Genomic DNA, 17,815 nt, shown 5'->3' on the forward strand with positions numbered 1-17,815 from the left:
CATGAACATCACTGTATAATTTGAAACTAAATTCTACAGAACAAACTTGCAGCTCCTTTTTCCTTCCCAAGAACAGAGTGCTTCAGGATCACAGGATAATTTGTGTTAGAAGGGACTTCTGGAGGTATCTATAGTCCAGTCCCCTGCTCAAAGCAGCGCTAACTATATCAAGTTGCTCAGGGCTGTGTCCAGTTGAACTGAGCATTGCTGAAGACAGAGATACCACCTCCTCTCCTGGCCTCTCTTCCAGTGTTTAACCACGCTCGTGGTGAAATTCCCCTTTCCCCCCTGCCTTGTATCTAACTGGAATTTTCCTTACTGCAATCTGGCTTTGTTGCCTCTTGTCCTATCCCCTCCTAGAAGAGGCTGGCTGCACCTTTTCCATACTCTCCTACTAAGGAGTTGAAGACAGCACCAGCCCTGAGACTTCTCCAGGCTGAACAGCCCCCGTTCTCTCAGCCTCTCCTTGCTTGTCACGTGCTCTGGCCCCCAGACACCTTGGTGGCCCTTTGTTGGGCTTGCTCCAGCATCCTGATGTCTTTCAAAAAGCCAGACACTCCAGAGGAGGTTTCACAAGTGGTGACAGAAGGGAGGAAATGCCTCCCTCAGCCTGCTGGCCACTCTTGCTCATACAGCCCTGTATGTGGCTGGCTGCCTTTGCCACAGGCACACTCTGCTGGCTCATTAACATCTTTAGCAAAAGCTCAACTTACACCCACCTAACCTGTGTGCTGGGCTGGAGGAAAGAGGTAAGAGGAGAACAAGGCCATATCTAATCCCTGAACTCCCTTATCTAATCACGCATAATAAAAAAGGAGGTTAGCACTGATCACGTGCTGCTGGTAGACCTAGGCTGGTTAGCGAGGACAGGGGGTGAATGAGATGCACAGCACATGAAGTTTCCCGGCAGCCAGCCACCAACCCATTGATTGCTCCATTACCATTAGGTGAATACGGGCAACACTACTATATTATGAATTGTTGGAAGTTCCCATATCTCCACCAATTCTAGCTGAGTTATGGCTATATATGTACACACAGTTGGAGGGTTTGAGACCTAAACTTCCTTGAGAGCAAACAAGGTCAATAATGAGTTCCTTCACACACCCCAATGCTTAAACAAAAGCTGAAGGTCTTACGGCATATGTTTGGGCATTATCCAAATCTGTATGTTGTTTTACGCGTTAGCACTCTAAAAATTGTACATGCTTTACAGATCCAGCCACACTTAGGTCATTGATTTTTTTTTACTGCACAAAGACAGAAAGACAAAAAAAGCTAGAGAAGTTTAGGATTTTTTAAGCATAAAGTTATGCTGCTTTAAGTTTTAATTCCAGAAGAAATACTACTGATAAAAATAATAACCTCCATGGAGCAAAATATTGAAGCATTCAAAAAACAACTGGTTTTCCCATCAACATCCCTATAGGAAGATCTCTGAAAAGTCCTTAAAATTAAAGCATTATAAACTAAGGACAAAGGAAAAATAAAAGTCTCATTAAAAAGCAAGTGGGGAATCTGATAGTGTTCAGGCCCTGCTCCTCACTGAAGGAATACTAAGTTGTCTTACAACTCAACTATGGATTCACTACCACCAAATAAAACTAAGAGCTCTGATGGTAGAAAAAACCAAACATACAAACAGATGCTGCAATGTAAAACAACAGGATGAATCCAAACATGCATAGTAAGAGAAAACTAAGAGATGAAAGATCAAATCAGAAATGTTTCTGCATTTACAGATTTAGGATTCATTGTTTGTTTTTGTCTTTCCTTATTACCAGTGCAAAGTGACTTGATTTTTCAGCACCAGATTTCCAATATTTTGATATTAATATTATTCATGAGCTGGCAATTACCACTAAGTTAATCACTAATAGTAAAAGTAAAAATTAAGGACAATTTTTTCATGACATGCACAATTTCTTAACAGTTTTCACATTTCTAATTACTTAGATTAGCTGTCCTTTGATGCTTCTATAAGATGACTTAAAATAAACACTGGCACTGACAATGAATTGTATTAAGATGTGTGATTACTGCTCTCCACATTTGATCAAAGAGAACTTGGAAAACACATAGTAAAGACACCTATGTTAAATGAAGCATTATTAGCTGGAAAACATATATTTTTGATATATTCAGGGCAGACTCTGCTTGGCATCAAGGGCCTGCATCTGTTTAAAACCCCTTACTTCCATTCAAATCAAAAGGCAGTGCGGAGCCTTTTGCAGGTCCGTGCCTTTAACCTTGAGAGTGCCACAATACATGGCTTACCTCACATACTGTCATGAAATATTCAGGGGTTAAAAGAAGTGTTGCTCAGCAAAACATCAATATCCTACATAAATTATATAAACATTTCAATATGTTTGTTATGTGAGAACTAAACCTACAACTAGCTTCTTCCTACCTTTCAAAGAGTCTAAGGGGATGTGCCTCTTAAAGCACATGGAACTCATTTTTCTGTATAATTCAAGAGTGCCTAAGAAAAGTGAGTAGAACTATCCTATGAGATGTTAAAAATGTTTGATGTTTTTCTAATACTCTTCTTTTTTTTTCTTTTAAAACTTAAACTACTACTCCTTTTCTTATGTCAAATAGTAACATTAGATGTCTCCAAAAATAAAAAGTGGGTGGACCGTATCTACTCTTACCTGTACTCTGAGTGTGTGGCAGGGACAGCTAGCTGGGTATGGTACAATGGAGCTGGACAGCAAAACTGGTGCAGAGTATTTAAAGACCTACGACACAAGGAAAAACACAAAGTCAAAACACCAAGTGTTTAGAAAGGGGCTTTTTAGGGAAAAGCAGGTGCTAATAGGTATATCTGAAACTCAAGATAACTTCGAATGAAATTTGACATACAGCTGTCAATTCTGAATCCCAGGAAATAAAGAGGGAAATAGTCCCATGGTTTAAATATACACATCAAGAATGACAGTGATGAACTGTTGCAATGAAGAATCAAAGTTTTGTTGCAAGATTAAGATAAAATGCCAATTTAAGACTTTGTTTTTGCCTTGCCATGTGGAACAGAGGCAAAGGCTAAACATTGAGGGTTAAAATTCCTATGGAAATGAAGCTTCAGACTTGCACGTTACTCTGCACCAGTCAAGCTGTTTCTTTGTTAATGGAATTACAAACACAGTGCTTAAACATGAGGAGGAATAATGTGATGAATATGGACATAAGCTTTCTTCAAGCCCAGCAATCATAAACATATTGCAATACGCCACTTACGAATTTGAAAGAATCTAAGTTTCACCCACGTTTTAAGTAATATTCTGCAATGTGCAATACTAATTTATACTGCTGTCATTTGTTCAACGCATGGGGGGAAAAAAAAAAGCTTTGCAACACAAAAAGATATTCTGCACCCCAGATCGTTATGTTTGTATTGTTTCATGAAAAACAAAGAGTTGCAAAACAAGACAAGGTATTGCATCTGAAGTAAAGCTTAGAAAATCTTTTAAGCAACACACAGTACACTTCTCAGCATTTTTGATGTTTGTGCCAGGAAACATTAAAAAAGGTTTAGCACAGTAAGTCCTCCATGATAAAACTACCTAATCAAATTTCTTAAGACACAGCATTCTTCTAGGAAATCATAAAAAAATTAATCAATATTTCCTAGCTCTTAGAGTGTGCACACATGGAAGAAGCAGCCATTAAATTGAAAATCCTCATTTAACTTGTAAGCATCCAAACTGACTATTAATAGAGAATGTGTGTATGTGTACGTACATGCACCTTTTCCCCCCCCATCTTTTCCTTGGCATCCTGACGTATGTTTCAGAAGATTGATTTTGACTCTTCTGCATCCCTGAGGCTTAAAGTGAATCCTGTGAGGTCACTTTCTTATAGGATCAAACAGAGTGGTTAAGCAAAAAAAGTCAGGCTTTGTTCAGAAAGGAGTCAGTTACTAATCCTTTTTAAAAAAAACAAAACAAGGTCAGCCTGTTCTGATTTCTGTTGCCAACAGTGTGTCAGCAACTGCATGGCCAAGATGAGTTGGATTTTCTGTTTAAAGATAGCAACTTATGGTAACTCCTATAAAGTACTTGAGCTTTTGGAAACAGCAGTGCAATACAATTCAGTTGCGAGGCAGATTGCCATCATGGGACATACCCTGCTAATGCCTTGTAGTGCACAATTACTAATTGGTGGCACCTTCAAACCACTTGGAAAGATGACCAGAACAATTCTAAAGAAAGATGGACAACGTTACTGAAACATTGATGGACCATGATAAAAGCAGTTAGAACACGCAAAAGCTGTATTTTCTGACAAGAAAAACATATGATATTCACACAAATTGCTCCACACAATTGACAGAACCAGGGTAGTACATTATAAGTGTGCATTACATGATAGTCTCACATTGGGTAGGGAAACGGATCACACTGATGAAACCGCTGCTTCCTGCTTTGTGAATACCTAATTTTTTTCAGTAGAAGCAAAAGGAGGAAATTAGTATGAGTGTCGCAGATTCCCTTCCCACCACTCTTTTTCCATACAAATCTCTCTATTCTTATCAGTAGTACCTCTTTCTTCAGAGAATAAACCAGTAAACATATGAAAGAATCTTTCTGGATTCAGTTCTGCTCAACAATGCACTTTGAACAGAGCTTGCTCCTGGCTACTCCAAACCGAATCTGCCCACAAGGCTCCATACATCTGTCCTACTCTGACTTTCCCAGGTTCCAAAAAAATCTAAACAATAAAGAAGAAAGTTCTCCCTATAATCTCAGCTTGCTCATCTGCAGTTAAGGTTAATACTCACCTATCGCATAAGACTGGTTAGGAGCTCAACTGCTTTGAGTTTTTTTTCAAAGGTGCAGCAGAAATGCAAGAGTCCAGTCACCTTGATAGCAAATAAGAAGTGCCAAAGGGTTGTCAAGTAGTAAGTACACTGGCACTCTGTGTGTCATAGGTGCAGGTATGGAGTAGATAAAACAGATGACAATGTTCAGCTGCAGGCTTGTAATTAAGTTACCACATATCATTGCTGTGTTCCAACAAGAACACCTCAGACGCCAAAGACGTATGTTCAATACATAAAGTTAGTTTTCAGCCATTTGTTAGGGTATTCAAAGATAGGCTCTTTGTCCAACTAGTTACAGAAGCAAACATGAGGTTTGGACTCCACTCCCAATTTTAAAATGCGGGGATATCTTGACTCGGTGTTTTGGTTCCTCTAGATCCCACTGACTGATGCCCAATCAGCCTGGCAAATGATGAGCCTCACGCTTTACAGCCTCTGTCATAGCACACTAATTTTACCCAAAGCAAATCCACCTTCTGCTGGCGCAATCTAAGATCCATACGTGGCATTTTGTGCCTTCAATCACCTGCTAAAACAGTACTTCCATTCATTTACTCCTCTGGAACATATCAGAAAAAGTTCAAGATTCAAATGCCTTTTTTTTGGCTTTTTATTTATTTTTTTTTTAAACTATATAGCTAGATTTTTTCAATCAGCCTTCAACACAACTTTGCATTTAAAATAGAATTGATTTGCTAAGTTGTAACACCAAAAGACATCAGAAGAAATACATTTAAATAATTCAGAGGAGAAGTAATCACTTCCCCTGTTCACAGTATCATAGATAAGTGGCCCTATTAGCTTTAGTTTCTACATCTCTAATCTATGGTCTTCAAAAGATGATTTAAGATTATAAATAGAGCACAGCTACTTCAGCACTGACACAAGACAAATGACTAAACTGATGAATGCTTCTTCCGGTAATTTCAGTTTCTGAAACATTACTGCAACATCCCAGTGGACATGGAAGTTTGCAATTTCCCACTTCCAGGCCAAGTTTCTTCCAGCTCTCCCCAAGTACTCACAGGCATGTCAATTTTTAAAGAAAGTTCTTTTGAGAACAGACTAGTCAAACATAAAAACAGAACCAAATCTAAAACAAAACCTTGAAATCACATCTCGCTCACGATACCAACATAACAAGAAAAATCCAGCTACGAAGTAAGTATGCAGACCCAAAGTAGGTTTAACTGTTCCTCTCACTTCTGTATAAATTCCATTATGTTTGCCATTAGAAACCACTCATTTTAACACCACTTTCATATCCATCAGCAAACAGAAATGACCATTCTTTAAGTCTTTCACAGTACTAGAGTCTTGCTTAGATGTACAAATAAAAAGAAACAGACTACTGATCATCACAGAAAGCTACAACTGCATTTTTTTTTTCATTTTATCTTACAATCACCAACAAGTCTCTTGAACTCAGTAGACTATTTTCTCAATATTGGTTTTAAAACAACCTGGGAGAACAGAATACCAGGCTGTTAACTTGGAATTACTGTTGCTTTAACAGGCTATCCTCTTACTGTTTTCAAAATGTCCTCTTAGTAGGCTGGTAACCATTCTCCTGCTCCTGGCAACAGGGCAGTGCTGCTGTGCTACCGGCTGTAGCAAGCACGACATCCATCCAGCAAAACGTTGAGAGCCTGGAGAAAGCTTGATTTCATAACTCCAAATAGCACACGGTATTTAGTACAGGACACAATATTCAACCCTTTTGTATTTTGCTACTGTTTAATTGTAAGCGTGTGTAAACCTGTGAGTAGGTTGACAGCATTATTAAATCATCACTATCTTAGAACTTCTTCCTAACAATATTATCAGCTTTCAAACAGAAGAGGCTGAGAGACTGTTGTCTCACAGATACTTAGTGAAAGTGTATTAGTACAGGACCACAGCTGGAAGAAATGTCTGTTTATAAAGTTAATGATGTGGCTGATGACAGGAGTCTACTAGGTACATTTGTTCATCTTAACTGCTGCATTTTTCTACAGCCATATTACTTCATACACTATTCCTCCTCTTTGTATGAAATAACAATCTGTTCACCTCCATCTGCCAGTATGCTCCTGGTACATTTTTCCATGAGGTGCTGTGTTCCAGTGAGTATGTGCAAGCACTAGGAAAGATTTATACCAGCACTGCCTCCTATGCTGCCTCAGGAACTCTCTATACCTGGTGCTAGTTAATACATATCCTTTTTAAAATTAGCTTGTAAATAGCAGAAGTGGTAGACAAGTTCATCCCCTAGATAAGCCCATTCACTTCAACGTCATCTAAGGGAGCTAAGAATGATTTGTTTGATTGGATTCATGCCTACAAGCTAATAAAAGGAATACTTCCATTTCTCCGTAATTTGTCCTGATGAAGAATAACATTATTTTACAAGTTGAAAATTTTCTTTCTCACGTCAATCCAGAGTTATGGCTACAGGTGAGATTAGAAAAGACTATAGTTAAAAACTAGTAAAGTCTGTCCTGTTCTCGTTTAATAAATCTAACAATTTCTTTGATGAGAAACAAATTTTGAAATATAATCAAATAGGTGTTCTCCAAATAGGTGATGAATAAAAGTCATAATAATACAGACGCATATCAACTCCAGCTAAAAGTTTGCTTACTAACATGTTTATTAACATGCTAAAAAGGCTTTCAGAATCAACACACTGACTGAGCCCACAAGACAACTTGCTTTTTTGAAAAACTCACCCCAGCAGAGAAAACAGCAGCTATGTTTATATGGCCACTCATATAATCTCCTCATAATCCAAGTTTGGTTGTAGCTGTCTGTGGACATGTCCACTAAGAGGTGATTTAGCAGATGATCCATTCACATTTGCAAGGACAAATTCCTACTGTTTTGATATCAAAGATACTCCTTTCACTACTCAGATCTTCACCCAAAATATACAGGACAGTATGATTTTGGCTTTTGAAGTAGCACTGAAAAAAACTTTTTTTTTTTTTTTTTTTTTTTTTAAATTTGATTCATTCCACTATGTCCAGCAGTCTGTAGCCAAGTATGTCAAAGAGAGGCTGTGGTGGCATACAACAAATACTATGTTTTTTCACAGTGTTCTTATGAATTACAGTCTTTTCCCTACACCCTTTTTTGAACGGCAACCATACAAAATTAAGTGCTGTTATTGCTTTTATGGTTGCATATGTAAAAACCGTACAGTTCACATGTACTTGGCAGAGATCGTCACACACTATAGAAGACCAACTAATACCTTTATTCCTATCATTTCCTTTCAACAAGATGGCTTTCTGTACACAGCTTCTTGGACATCAGATCACAGGAAGGTAACAAGACAACTCACGGCAAGTAAACATCAATATAACTACCTTGCACTGTAGTCTGAGAGTCAAGAAAACCACCTAGATATCATAAAGCAGCACAACCATATGTTCTAGACCTGCTATGCTGGCATCTCCCTCCTTCCATCTCTGTCCCCCCTCCCGTGCAGTAATCATGTAATCTGGTTAAAAGCATTATAGGATAGGATTTTTTCTTAATAGAAATTAGAGATAGTTTCACTAGATATCAAGGATGCTCAATAAAATCTGCAGTTCTAAGAGAACGGCACATGTAGGCTAGAGGACAGACCACTGAATTTTGCTCAACAATACATAAAATTTGGATGTCATCAAAATGATTAAATATCAGCATTTGTACATGTTGCAGTATAAATGCAAACTGACAGCTGCTTGTTTTCACTACTACTACCCTTTATGTAGGGTAGTAGTAGCTTTCCAACTCAAGCATCCACAGCTGGATTTTTCAAAAGAATGATTAGGTACGCTTTTACTGACCTCTCCTCCATCAAAAGGGCCTTAAAATAATTATCATCTCTTGAGAGAATAAAACCAGTACCATCACAGCATACTAAGCAAGAAACACGAGTTATTTTTGTCCCATCCTAGAACACAATGCTTATTAACATTATAGATAATTATTTTAAAAATAATTATTATAAACTTTTTTGGTTTCATGAAAATGAAGTACTAGCCTACATAAATAGCCAAGAGGTGATTCTTTTGCATCCTAGCCAACACAGAGTTTGTAGGCAGCCTCCAATACTGGGTTAGCTGTAACTAGGGTGAACTTAATTAAGATTGTTAATATGTAGACACTTATAATTAGGAACATTTATTTCCCTTTTGATTAAGCCTTACTACAAACCCATCTATTCTGAAGGGTGATGTACAATAATTTACAGTACACATAAAACGCACTTATATCATTTGTGCTTACTAGTCACTTTCAAAATCTGTAGAAAAAAACCCACACAGTCCAAACCCAGAAATAAAGAAGAGCAGAGAGACATGAAGCTGCCTATGATAGAAGGAAAAAACCTTTTAGATTAAATAAGAAAATTGATAGATTCACTGCATCTTTTCTATATTTCCCATGTCATCAAATTAGGTCCCAGAATTTCTCAAGAAACTACAACTCACATTACAAAATACAGCCACCTTTATAATTTCACAAAGCAATAATCATAGTAAAACCAAATCTAAATAGCGACATCTATATATACTGGATTTGAAGCTCATGAAAGAGGAAAAATAGTAATGCAAAAAGAATGAAATTACACAGATATAGCATAAGAGATTTACAGCAAGGCAAATCCTATTACTTAAAACAATGGTACAATGACATATGTTCTATCCAGTGCAGCATCTGAAAAAACGCTTTTGCTAATCCTAGTAGTTTGACATTGTTGTTTAGCTTTTTTTAGAACAGCAACAATCTAGCTTTTTATGTTTTATTTTTAAGATGTAAAAAAGATATATTTTATTTTTAAAAGGCGAAAGTCCTTAGCATATATATTATTAGAACATTTGACAGATTTATAGTATTTAAGTTTTCATCTCAAAACTTACTCATGCATTGAAGAGCTGGTGTACTTAACTGTTTCCCATACATTTTCAGTATTCAGAACAGATCACTTTTAAAGAACATGAAGATTTTGTATATGTGTTCTAGACAGTTAGTTCTAAAAAAGCCCCCAGGCTTACGTTTTCCTTCTTTTCAACTATCAGCATCAACTTTCTTAAATAGTTAGAGTTAAAATACAGAATTATAGGAAAAGTCATAGTTCGTATCTTGTTTTCCATAGCAATGTGCTGAGGTAGGCAAAAGATATCAAACATGTAAGCAGTAATAGAGGAAAATACTGTACAAGCTGGTTCTATAAATAAGACTGCAACATCACTGTTAAAGAAAGTAACCTACGGAGATTAAATACTCTTTGACACCACATGATAAGCACTATAAGAAATTCTGTCCCCTGCTGAGAGTTACAAAATTCCCAAATCCCAGAACTCAAATTAAAATGGAGTCTAACACAAACATTGCTACTTCTCCCTTGTATAAACATACGGCATTATATTTAAAGCTGATCCACGTATACCTGGAAGGCTACAACCTGTTTTCCAAATTCACTTTTCTTATTTCAACTTCCTATGTACAGCTCCAAGTTTATTTTGATTTTAAAACATTTCAACTTAACCATTCATACCATCATCGTAAAACAAAAGGCTAAAGAAGACTTAAGAACAGATTTCAATACTCTTTCAGTATTCTTTTCGAGTAGTTTATTCTTGAATGGTTGAGCTTACTATGCTTGCGTGTGGACAGTGCTGCTGAACACAAAGCAGACTTACCCAAATTAGGACCCTCATAGGCACTATTAACATAACTGAAAAAGGCTACAGATGACAATTGCATCTGCTTAATGTATGATCCTCCGGCAAACCTAAATTTAACCCTAAAGGGAGAGGATCTTTAACCAGAGTTCAGAAATGCAAATAGCAGGTACAGCCATTTCAAAACACTAGATTAGAAGTGAACCACTGATGGCAGCGAGGGTGGGTGGTAGAGGACAACTTAACTGCGCACTCGTGGCTATTTTGTTCTCATTTTTCCCTGAATTGGAACAACATTGCAGTACAGTTTAAGAGAAAGCTCATAGTAAGGGTCATGTGGAACCACTACAATTCAGCTGAACAAAACCACCCAGTGTGGTTTCCATATATACCCTGATGCTGACACCACAAACAGTATGCAAACTTTCGCATTGTCCTTCCTCTGGCTACAAGTGGATAAGCACTTAGCTCTTCTGCCAAATGTGACAACTCATGCGAAGAGCTGCTGCACTGCATTAAATGAACAAAATGTTAAACTCCTGCTGTGCTGACTATAATGTTTGAGAAACTGTTCAAGTAAATAATAAGCAATTAATGCATCTTTAGGTTTTGATCAAGCATGTATACAACAACAAAAACACAGCGATATTTAGCCCTACTGATATTATATTGCTTAAGACTGCATTCCATATCCTTGTATTCGTATTTATGTATTTAAAAGACAGATTACACTTTAATATGACAAAGCATTCAAACAAAATGGAAGAGAGATTCTTGACTCATCATAGACAGAATTCCTAGCATCCTGCATTGCTTCTTGTATGCAAAGTGGGGGTTTTTTGTTAATTTTTTTCACTGCTAAACATAGACTTATTCACTTTATTAGGTTAAATTTTTAAATACCCATATGCATAAACACAATCATCATCTATGCATTTCTAATATACAGATCATTCATCTGCCAAAAAGGTAACACCCTAAAAATGGTTCGTGGAAAGAAACCTACCAAACAATAAACTGACCACTACTCCCACTTCTGGAATCCTCAACACAGATATCAGAGACGTGATGACAGATGAAGAAGAAAAAGGTACTCACAAATAACACCTTCTGCAAGCCATCCTTGAATGTGTTGTGGATTTGGTATTTATATTTTCTTTCACGCAACCTGAGGTAGAAAAGCTCTTTCTTAAGGGAGGGGGAAGAAGGGGGGAGGAAAACAAAAAAAAACCAAAAACAAACAAAAAAATCACATTCACAGCTTTTGCATGCTCATTCAAGATCAGCCACGGTGGAACATCACAGATAAGTAAGCTGGTGATGTAACCAGCATCAAACACTGCATCAGATAAACCCAAAGGCTCTACAGGGTTATATTTTGCAAAGCCAAAAGGTTTTTCCCAGAGAGGAGGTTTAGCAAGCATAAACCAGCCACACTGTTTTCACATTCCTGGTGAGCTTGCTTTCTGCTTCCAGAAAAAGTCCCAAATCTGTATTTTTTACTAAACTTCATCACAAAGAAAAAACAATATGCTTTCTCATTTGATATTTAGACCGAAATATAAAAGCACCAAATGTTGCATTTTCGAATGCACCATCTCTGTATGAACACTGTAGTACAGTCCAAACCAAGAAAAGGCCATTGGTCCTTTTATCTCCATGGTAACAGCAGCATCTGTGAAGACGAACCGTATTCCCTCTTCACTGCAAAGTCAATTTATAGTCACATACTATGACATAAACTGATAAGACAGCAAAGCTAATCAGCAGCTAGGAGAAACAGGAACCAAAGTACGAGATTAAGCTCTTGCTCAAGAGAATGTTCTTCTGTATATAGTATTTCTCATGTGAAAATTAAAAAATGAATAACCAAATCAAGCTGTTCCTTTGAGCTGATCCAGGTTGGGAATTTGTGAACTTCCCAGTTTAGCTAACAAGCGATAGTTGCTGAATATTTTATAGAATTAGCTTCTCGTTTAAATCTCCAGTTATACCCTATTAAATGGGGAGACAATTAAACAAAGTTGTTCTTTGCAAAAAAATTACTGAAGAACTATTACTTAAATATTACTTTTTCCCTTCAAAAGACTTGTCATCATTAATAGCAACAGCAGAGTTAGAAGTTTCACAACTCTGAACTACTGCCCTGCCATCTCTCCCTTTCCCCCTTTTTTAGCACCATCAGTGGTGCAAATATTTCAGCAGCATCATGCTTATGTACTAACAGTCTCTGTCTCCAGGCAAATGACCATATGTATGGGCTTGATGAGTCACCTAAACTTGCTTTTATTTTATTCCTGTGCACGGTGGCCCTCTGTAAAAAACAAAAACAAGCCAAAACAAACAAAAAAAACACCCAACAACAGAAAACCAAACAAAACCCCCACACCACAAAATTCCCTTTTTTCCTCCCCTTCCCTGCTTCTTGCCCCACGCCAATGCTCAGCACTCAGGCCTTCCGTTATCAAGACAGCCAAGCTTCCTCCCTTGCTTCATGAATCAATATAATGACCATCTGCTCACATTATTAAGTTAGATATATACCAGAACACACTGATGAGGGCAGCTCATTTGCCATGGTCAAGTGATCAGTTCATAGCTGTTTCATGGCCAGTTGTAATATTTCCAGAATAAGAGAGAGCAGGTGGTCAGCCAAATGCTACTTATCACAGCATTACCTATGAAGTTCCCCAGGCTAAAGAGAAGCATGAACTGTCAAAGATGCTGCTAAATAATGTAACTTCGCAAAACAAAACAAAACAAAAGGTAAGGCAGGAGTTATTCTGATGACCTTTGGTCCAAACTGATTTGCAAATGAGTATCTTTTGTGTCAAAATACCCTACTGTGTTCCCTTTTGGTCAGTCATCTGCCTAAAGCTGAACAGTTAACTTTACAACCTCCCGTTCACCCCCACTTACCTGCCACACAAATTACCGCTACACTGGAAACCAATATAAGAATTTTATCTAGCAGACATGCACTTAGATTTACCGATTCAGCTTAACCTTCCATCCTGACAAAAGTACAAGTGATGATAATTTGTAGAATCATCAGGGTAGCCACAGCCCTGGAGTCGCATCACCATGTGTTAGTGCTATAGCAGTGCCATAGGAAACCATAGCTAATGGGGAGACAAAAGCCCCCAAATTCTCCGTTCCCCCACATAATCAGCCTGTGATGCTTGGATACTGCATCAACAGGTACTTAAGCAGTATTCATTTTAAGAAAGCTACATCTAAACATATACTTGATGTGGCGCTGCCCCACGCAGCAGAAAGAGTCAACTACACAGAATCTGGCCTCATGTGGCAATTCCTAAATAGCTTTCTTTATATAGTCCTCAAAACCTTCGCTGTGAGCTTGATCCTATAACTGCAACTCACGTGGGCTCATGGCATGGATCAGGTGCCTTAGCAAAATGTCCCCATTCCACAATGAAGGCCTGATTTGAAGCATCCATACCTTGAAACACGCATATGCAACACTGCAAGACATTAACATAATTACTTGGTTTCTGCTAACTTTGGAAGTTAAATATCCTTTCCACAAATTAAGATAATTCAGAGAAATACAGATTTAAGACAAGTGGTTTTTCTATTGCACTGAAGACAGCCTAAAGGTATCTTCCCTTGCTCCAGAGAAGCTTTATAATGATTCAAATACTGCCTCCTTTTTAGCAGATACCAAATACAGAGCACTGAAGAAATAGTACAATTTTAAAAGGTGCTTGTGTGTTGTGAAATTGCACATCACAGCTCAAGCCCTCTAACAGCCATCAATGCATCACATACATAAATGCCTGCTAAGAAGATAAAACCATTCCATAAAGAATCCCATAAAACAGCTTTCCAACCTATTGCAAAGTCAAGCAGCTCAATCACCACTGGTGTATGAGGAAGAGAATATACAAACAATCTTGTCAGCTTGGTCCGATTCTTCTGTTTTTTAAATCCAGTTTCTGCAGATGTCCAGCAGAGCAGTGCACAGGTTGAATGAAAGGTGAAGAATAAGTTATACAGGTATTCAGAAAGGTGCTCTCTGGATGATAATCAATCCAGATCAAGGAAGAAATACTTTTGTCAGGTAACTGAATCTACTAGTCCTGTGAAACAGTTAATCATTTCAGATATTTTTTGAAAAGCCCAGTTTTGAGGATTATGAAGAACAAGACTGAAAAGTCAAATCAATAAGCAAAAGCAAATTGCACAAGAAAGATACATTATCCAGATTCCAGCAATGCTAATGCTACAGGAAGGCTCTCAGCTGCTGCATGCATGTTGAATTCTGTAACCACACAGGCTCAGAGCTGATGCCCGCTGCTCGTTCACTCAGGTTTCCTACAAGAGTTCTAGTATCAAGCATATCCAAAAGTAGTAACCCAGCCTGCAGTAGTTTCTTTATATGTGAAAGATGCATTAGTAATTTAAAAGCTATTCCTCCCTATTCTGTAACGAATGCCATTGAAACTTTAGACAGGATAATAGTCATGAAGCTTTTATAGTGCATAGCATTTTTTCGTGTGTTTGGTGCAAGTTTTCAGTTTGGTTCTAGTTTTTGTTTTGATGTGTCCAGATATAATGATAACTGAAAAAACCACTATCTGGCTCTAAACTCATCTGAGCTCTTACTGTTTTATTCAAGATAACAGACGAACTTGCATAGTTTATGTTAAGCATGTGCTCAAGCTGCTGTTTGAGCCAACATATCTTTAGTTCACTGTCTTCCTCAGTTCTCCCCTAAAACAATATGAAGTTGGCCTGATGAGCAAGCATAGGATAAAGTCTGCCCACGTTTGTATCTTAGCAGAATGAATTAAAATGTTTTACAATTGATTGAATACTACAAAACGAAAAGTTAGTAACTGCACAGGCTATTTAGCCTTAGCTTTTAACTTAGAAGAAAGGCTTTCCTTTATAAGAAAAATAAAGTAGGACAGAATTGGGAACACCAGAGTTGCAGTTTTCCCTAACATTACAAAGTCTACTCAGCAAGATACTCGTACAGTATGTTACTCGATGCCACTATGTGAAAAGACCTAGACATAAGATGCCCAAATCATTATCCTAATGAGTTTGCAATCTAAAAGTATTAAATACAAAGACTCTGATCCCACTGAAATGACTGGGAGGAACTCCCATGGGCTTCAGCAGGGGCAGCTTGTCACAATAAGCGTTCAGTTCTACTAAGTCCTACCAACATTAATAACCTGCCAACATCAATAACCTGCACAGCCAGTGAACTGTTTCCAAAAACTATTTTTCTCTGCCAAGATTTCTGTTCCTCCATTACTGCAAGGAATAAAGAGATCACCTGAGCAATACCAAACAATATCATATAGGATAGCTTCTGCAGGATCACCGCAACTTTGTACCACGTGAGTTGCAATTCATACACCAGATGACATTTACAAACAAAAATCACTCTCTACTACTTGCTGGCTTGTTTGTTTTAAATGAAGGCCTGAATTTATATTGAATGTTTTGGGATATAGTACTAGGTAAAGCCATTTGTTACCATTTCTTGTATTTTCATGTTTATTATTAACATGTTGGTCTCTGCACGATTAAGATGCTTAGCTATTTATTCTTTCTAGAAAACCAGAGCAAACCAGACTTGAGGTTGAAGTTACAAGTGAAGTCACATGGGATAAAGCACACATCCTTCACCCTGCCCCCATGAGGTCTCAACCTATCTACTCAAACACTTAACCAAACAAGTGTACTCCAAATATGAAAAGAATAACTATTGGAAAAAAGCCTTTCAAACCTCATTTTGATATCACCAGTGTGATTAGGAGCAGCTGTGTTGCATGCTATTATCACGATAGGCTTTGTTTGCTTTACAGTGGCATTTAGTATCAGACTCTGATCCTTTGTTTCAAATTTTTTTCCAAAAATTTTCTCTTAACAGATTAAAAAGTTTGAGACATTTTTCTACTTGCCTCATTACCACTGCCCAAAAAGTGAGTTTATCGTTTTAAGACTAATTAGTAATTTTGGACATCCAGGACATTCTCTAAACATCACTGTCAAGAAATATTTCTATAGCCTCAGAATACTATTTACGGACTACACACGGTCTGATCTGGACAAAGTTCAGCACCCTTATCCCGATAAAGCATCAACATCCTTGGAAATGCTAAAACGGGGGGCTGCGACGGAACTCCCCAGCAGCAGGAAGGCTCAGCAGTCGCAGTTCATCTGCATGCCACATCACTCCACTCCACATGATGCGCCAAGTGTCAGCACTGGTACATAACTGACCACTTTACTCTCATGCTATTAACTACTGGAGTGAGTGTTACAGTACACTATGCACTTGGGAATGATTAACAGCATTACGTACCAGCTGATCATTGACTGCGAGGTATGAACTGCTCATCTCTTCCTGTCCTACTCCTGCTTCGTTCATATTGAAATGAAAGTTTAACCTACCTGGTCCTGACACGTGCCACATACTTTGTTTATGTTTGTTACTATGAACTTAAGAAGAGAAAGTACGAAGGGGCTTGATGACAGAGTTACCCCTGTGTATGGGGGTAGGGGGGCAAAGCTGACAACTGTGCTGTTTATATAAGCAACTAGTAATCTGAGAGATCCTATAGACTATTTTTATAGTAAAAATATCCATTACTGGCTAAAAACTCCCACATATTCACTCTATCACCTGAGACTGAACTATGTCTGAAAATCCGGGGCTTGGCCTGTGCCTATCAAGCCTCCATTCAGCACCAGAGGAGCATGGTTGAGACAGGGACCCAAACCACGTCTGAGGATGCCATGGATGAGACAGGCACCCAGCCCCCAACCACCGTAATCACCCCAGCAGCCAAAACCAAACACTGGGCATGGAGGTCGAGGGGTCCATACCATCGATCACGGAGGGAGGAGGAGGAGGGCGAGCACAAGGCAGTTGGGTGTTTGGCTGCTGGCCCGGGTCAGCCACCACAGCCCTTTCCAGCATCCCACCTCTCTTCTGACACTTCCACAGGCGGCAGGGTTCTCTGTGAGAGCAGCCTGTGGCTGCCCCGTCCCGGACATGGCCGGTTCCAGCCGGTTCCGGCCGCCTCTGCAGCAGCCCCACCTCAGCCCCTCAGGGAGGCTGGCAGCGCCTCTGGCAGCTGGCCAAGGCCGGCCCACCACAAGAACCTAATTATATATTGCTTATTTCACTATGTGCTTGTACTTTTATTATACAAAATGTGTTCTCAAAGTAACAGTGGAAAAAACCCTAGCTATGATAGAGACGCTGTGGTTCTTGGGATAGGATAAAATGCTGCGTTTGGTTTCCCTGCAAGCACATGCTGCCCCTCTGTGAAACATTAGCTGA

General features: G+C 38.5%; 1 protein-coding gene across 7 annotated transcripts in view; it reads right to left on the reverse strand.

Moving 5' to 3' along the window:
- IQSEC1 (IQ motif and Sec7 domain ArfGEF 1) overlaps positions 1 to 17,815 on the reverse strand; it is a 355,484-nt gene that overhangs the window by 181,343 nt on the left and 156,326 nt on the right. For 5 of the 7 annotated variants that reach the window (XM_050904507.1, XM_050904508.1, XM_050904506.1 and 2 more), the window contains one exon: positions 2,658 to 2,744. The exons of the other annotated variants lie outside the window; for them this stretch is intronic. In XM_050904507.1, the coding sequence (XP_050760464.1) occupies positions 2,658 to 2,744 (87 nt within the window). The remainder of the gene's footprint in view (positions 1 to 2,657; positions 2,745 to 17,815) is intronic. 7 annotated transcript variants of the gene reach the window in all.

Source organism: Gymnogyps californianus, chromosome 13, assembly GCF_018139145.2.
Source record: "Gymnogyps californianus isolate 813 chromosome 13, ASM1813914v2, whole genome shotgun sequence".
Taxonomy (NCBI): domain Eukaryota; kingdom Metazoa; phylum Chordata; class Aves; order Accipitriformes; family Cathartidae; genus Gymnogyps; species Gymnogyps californianus.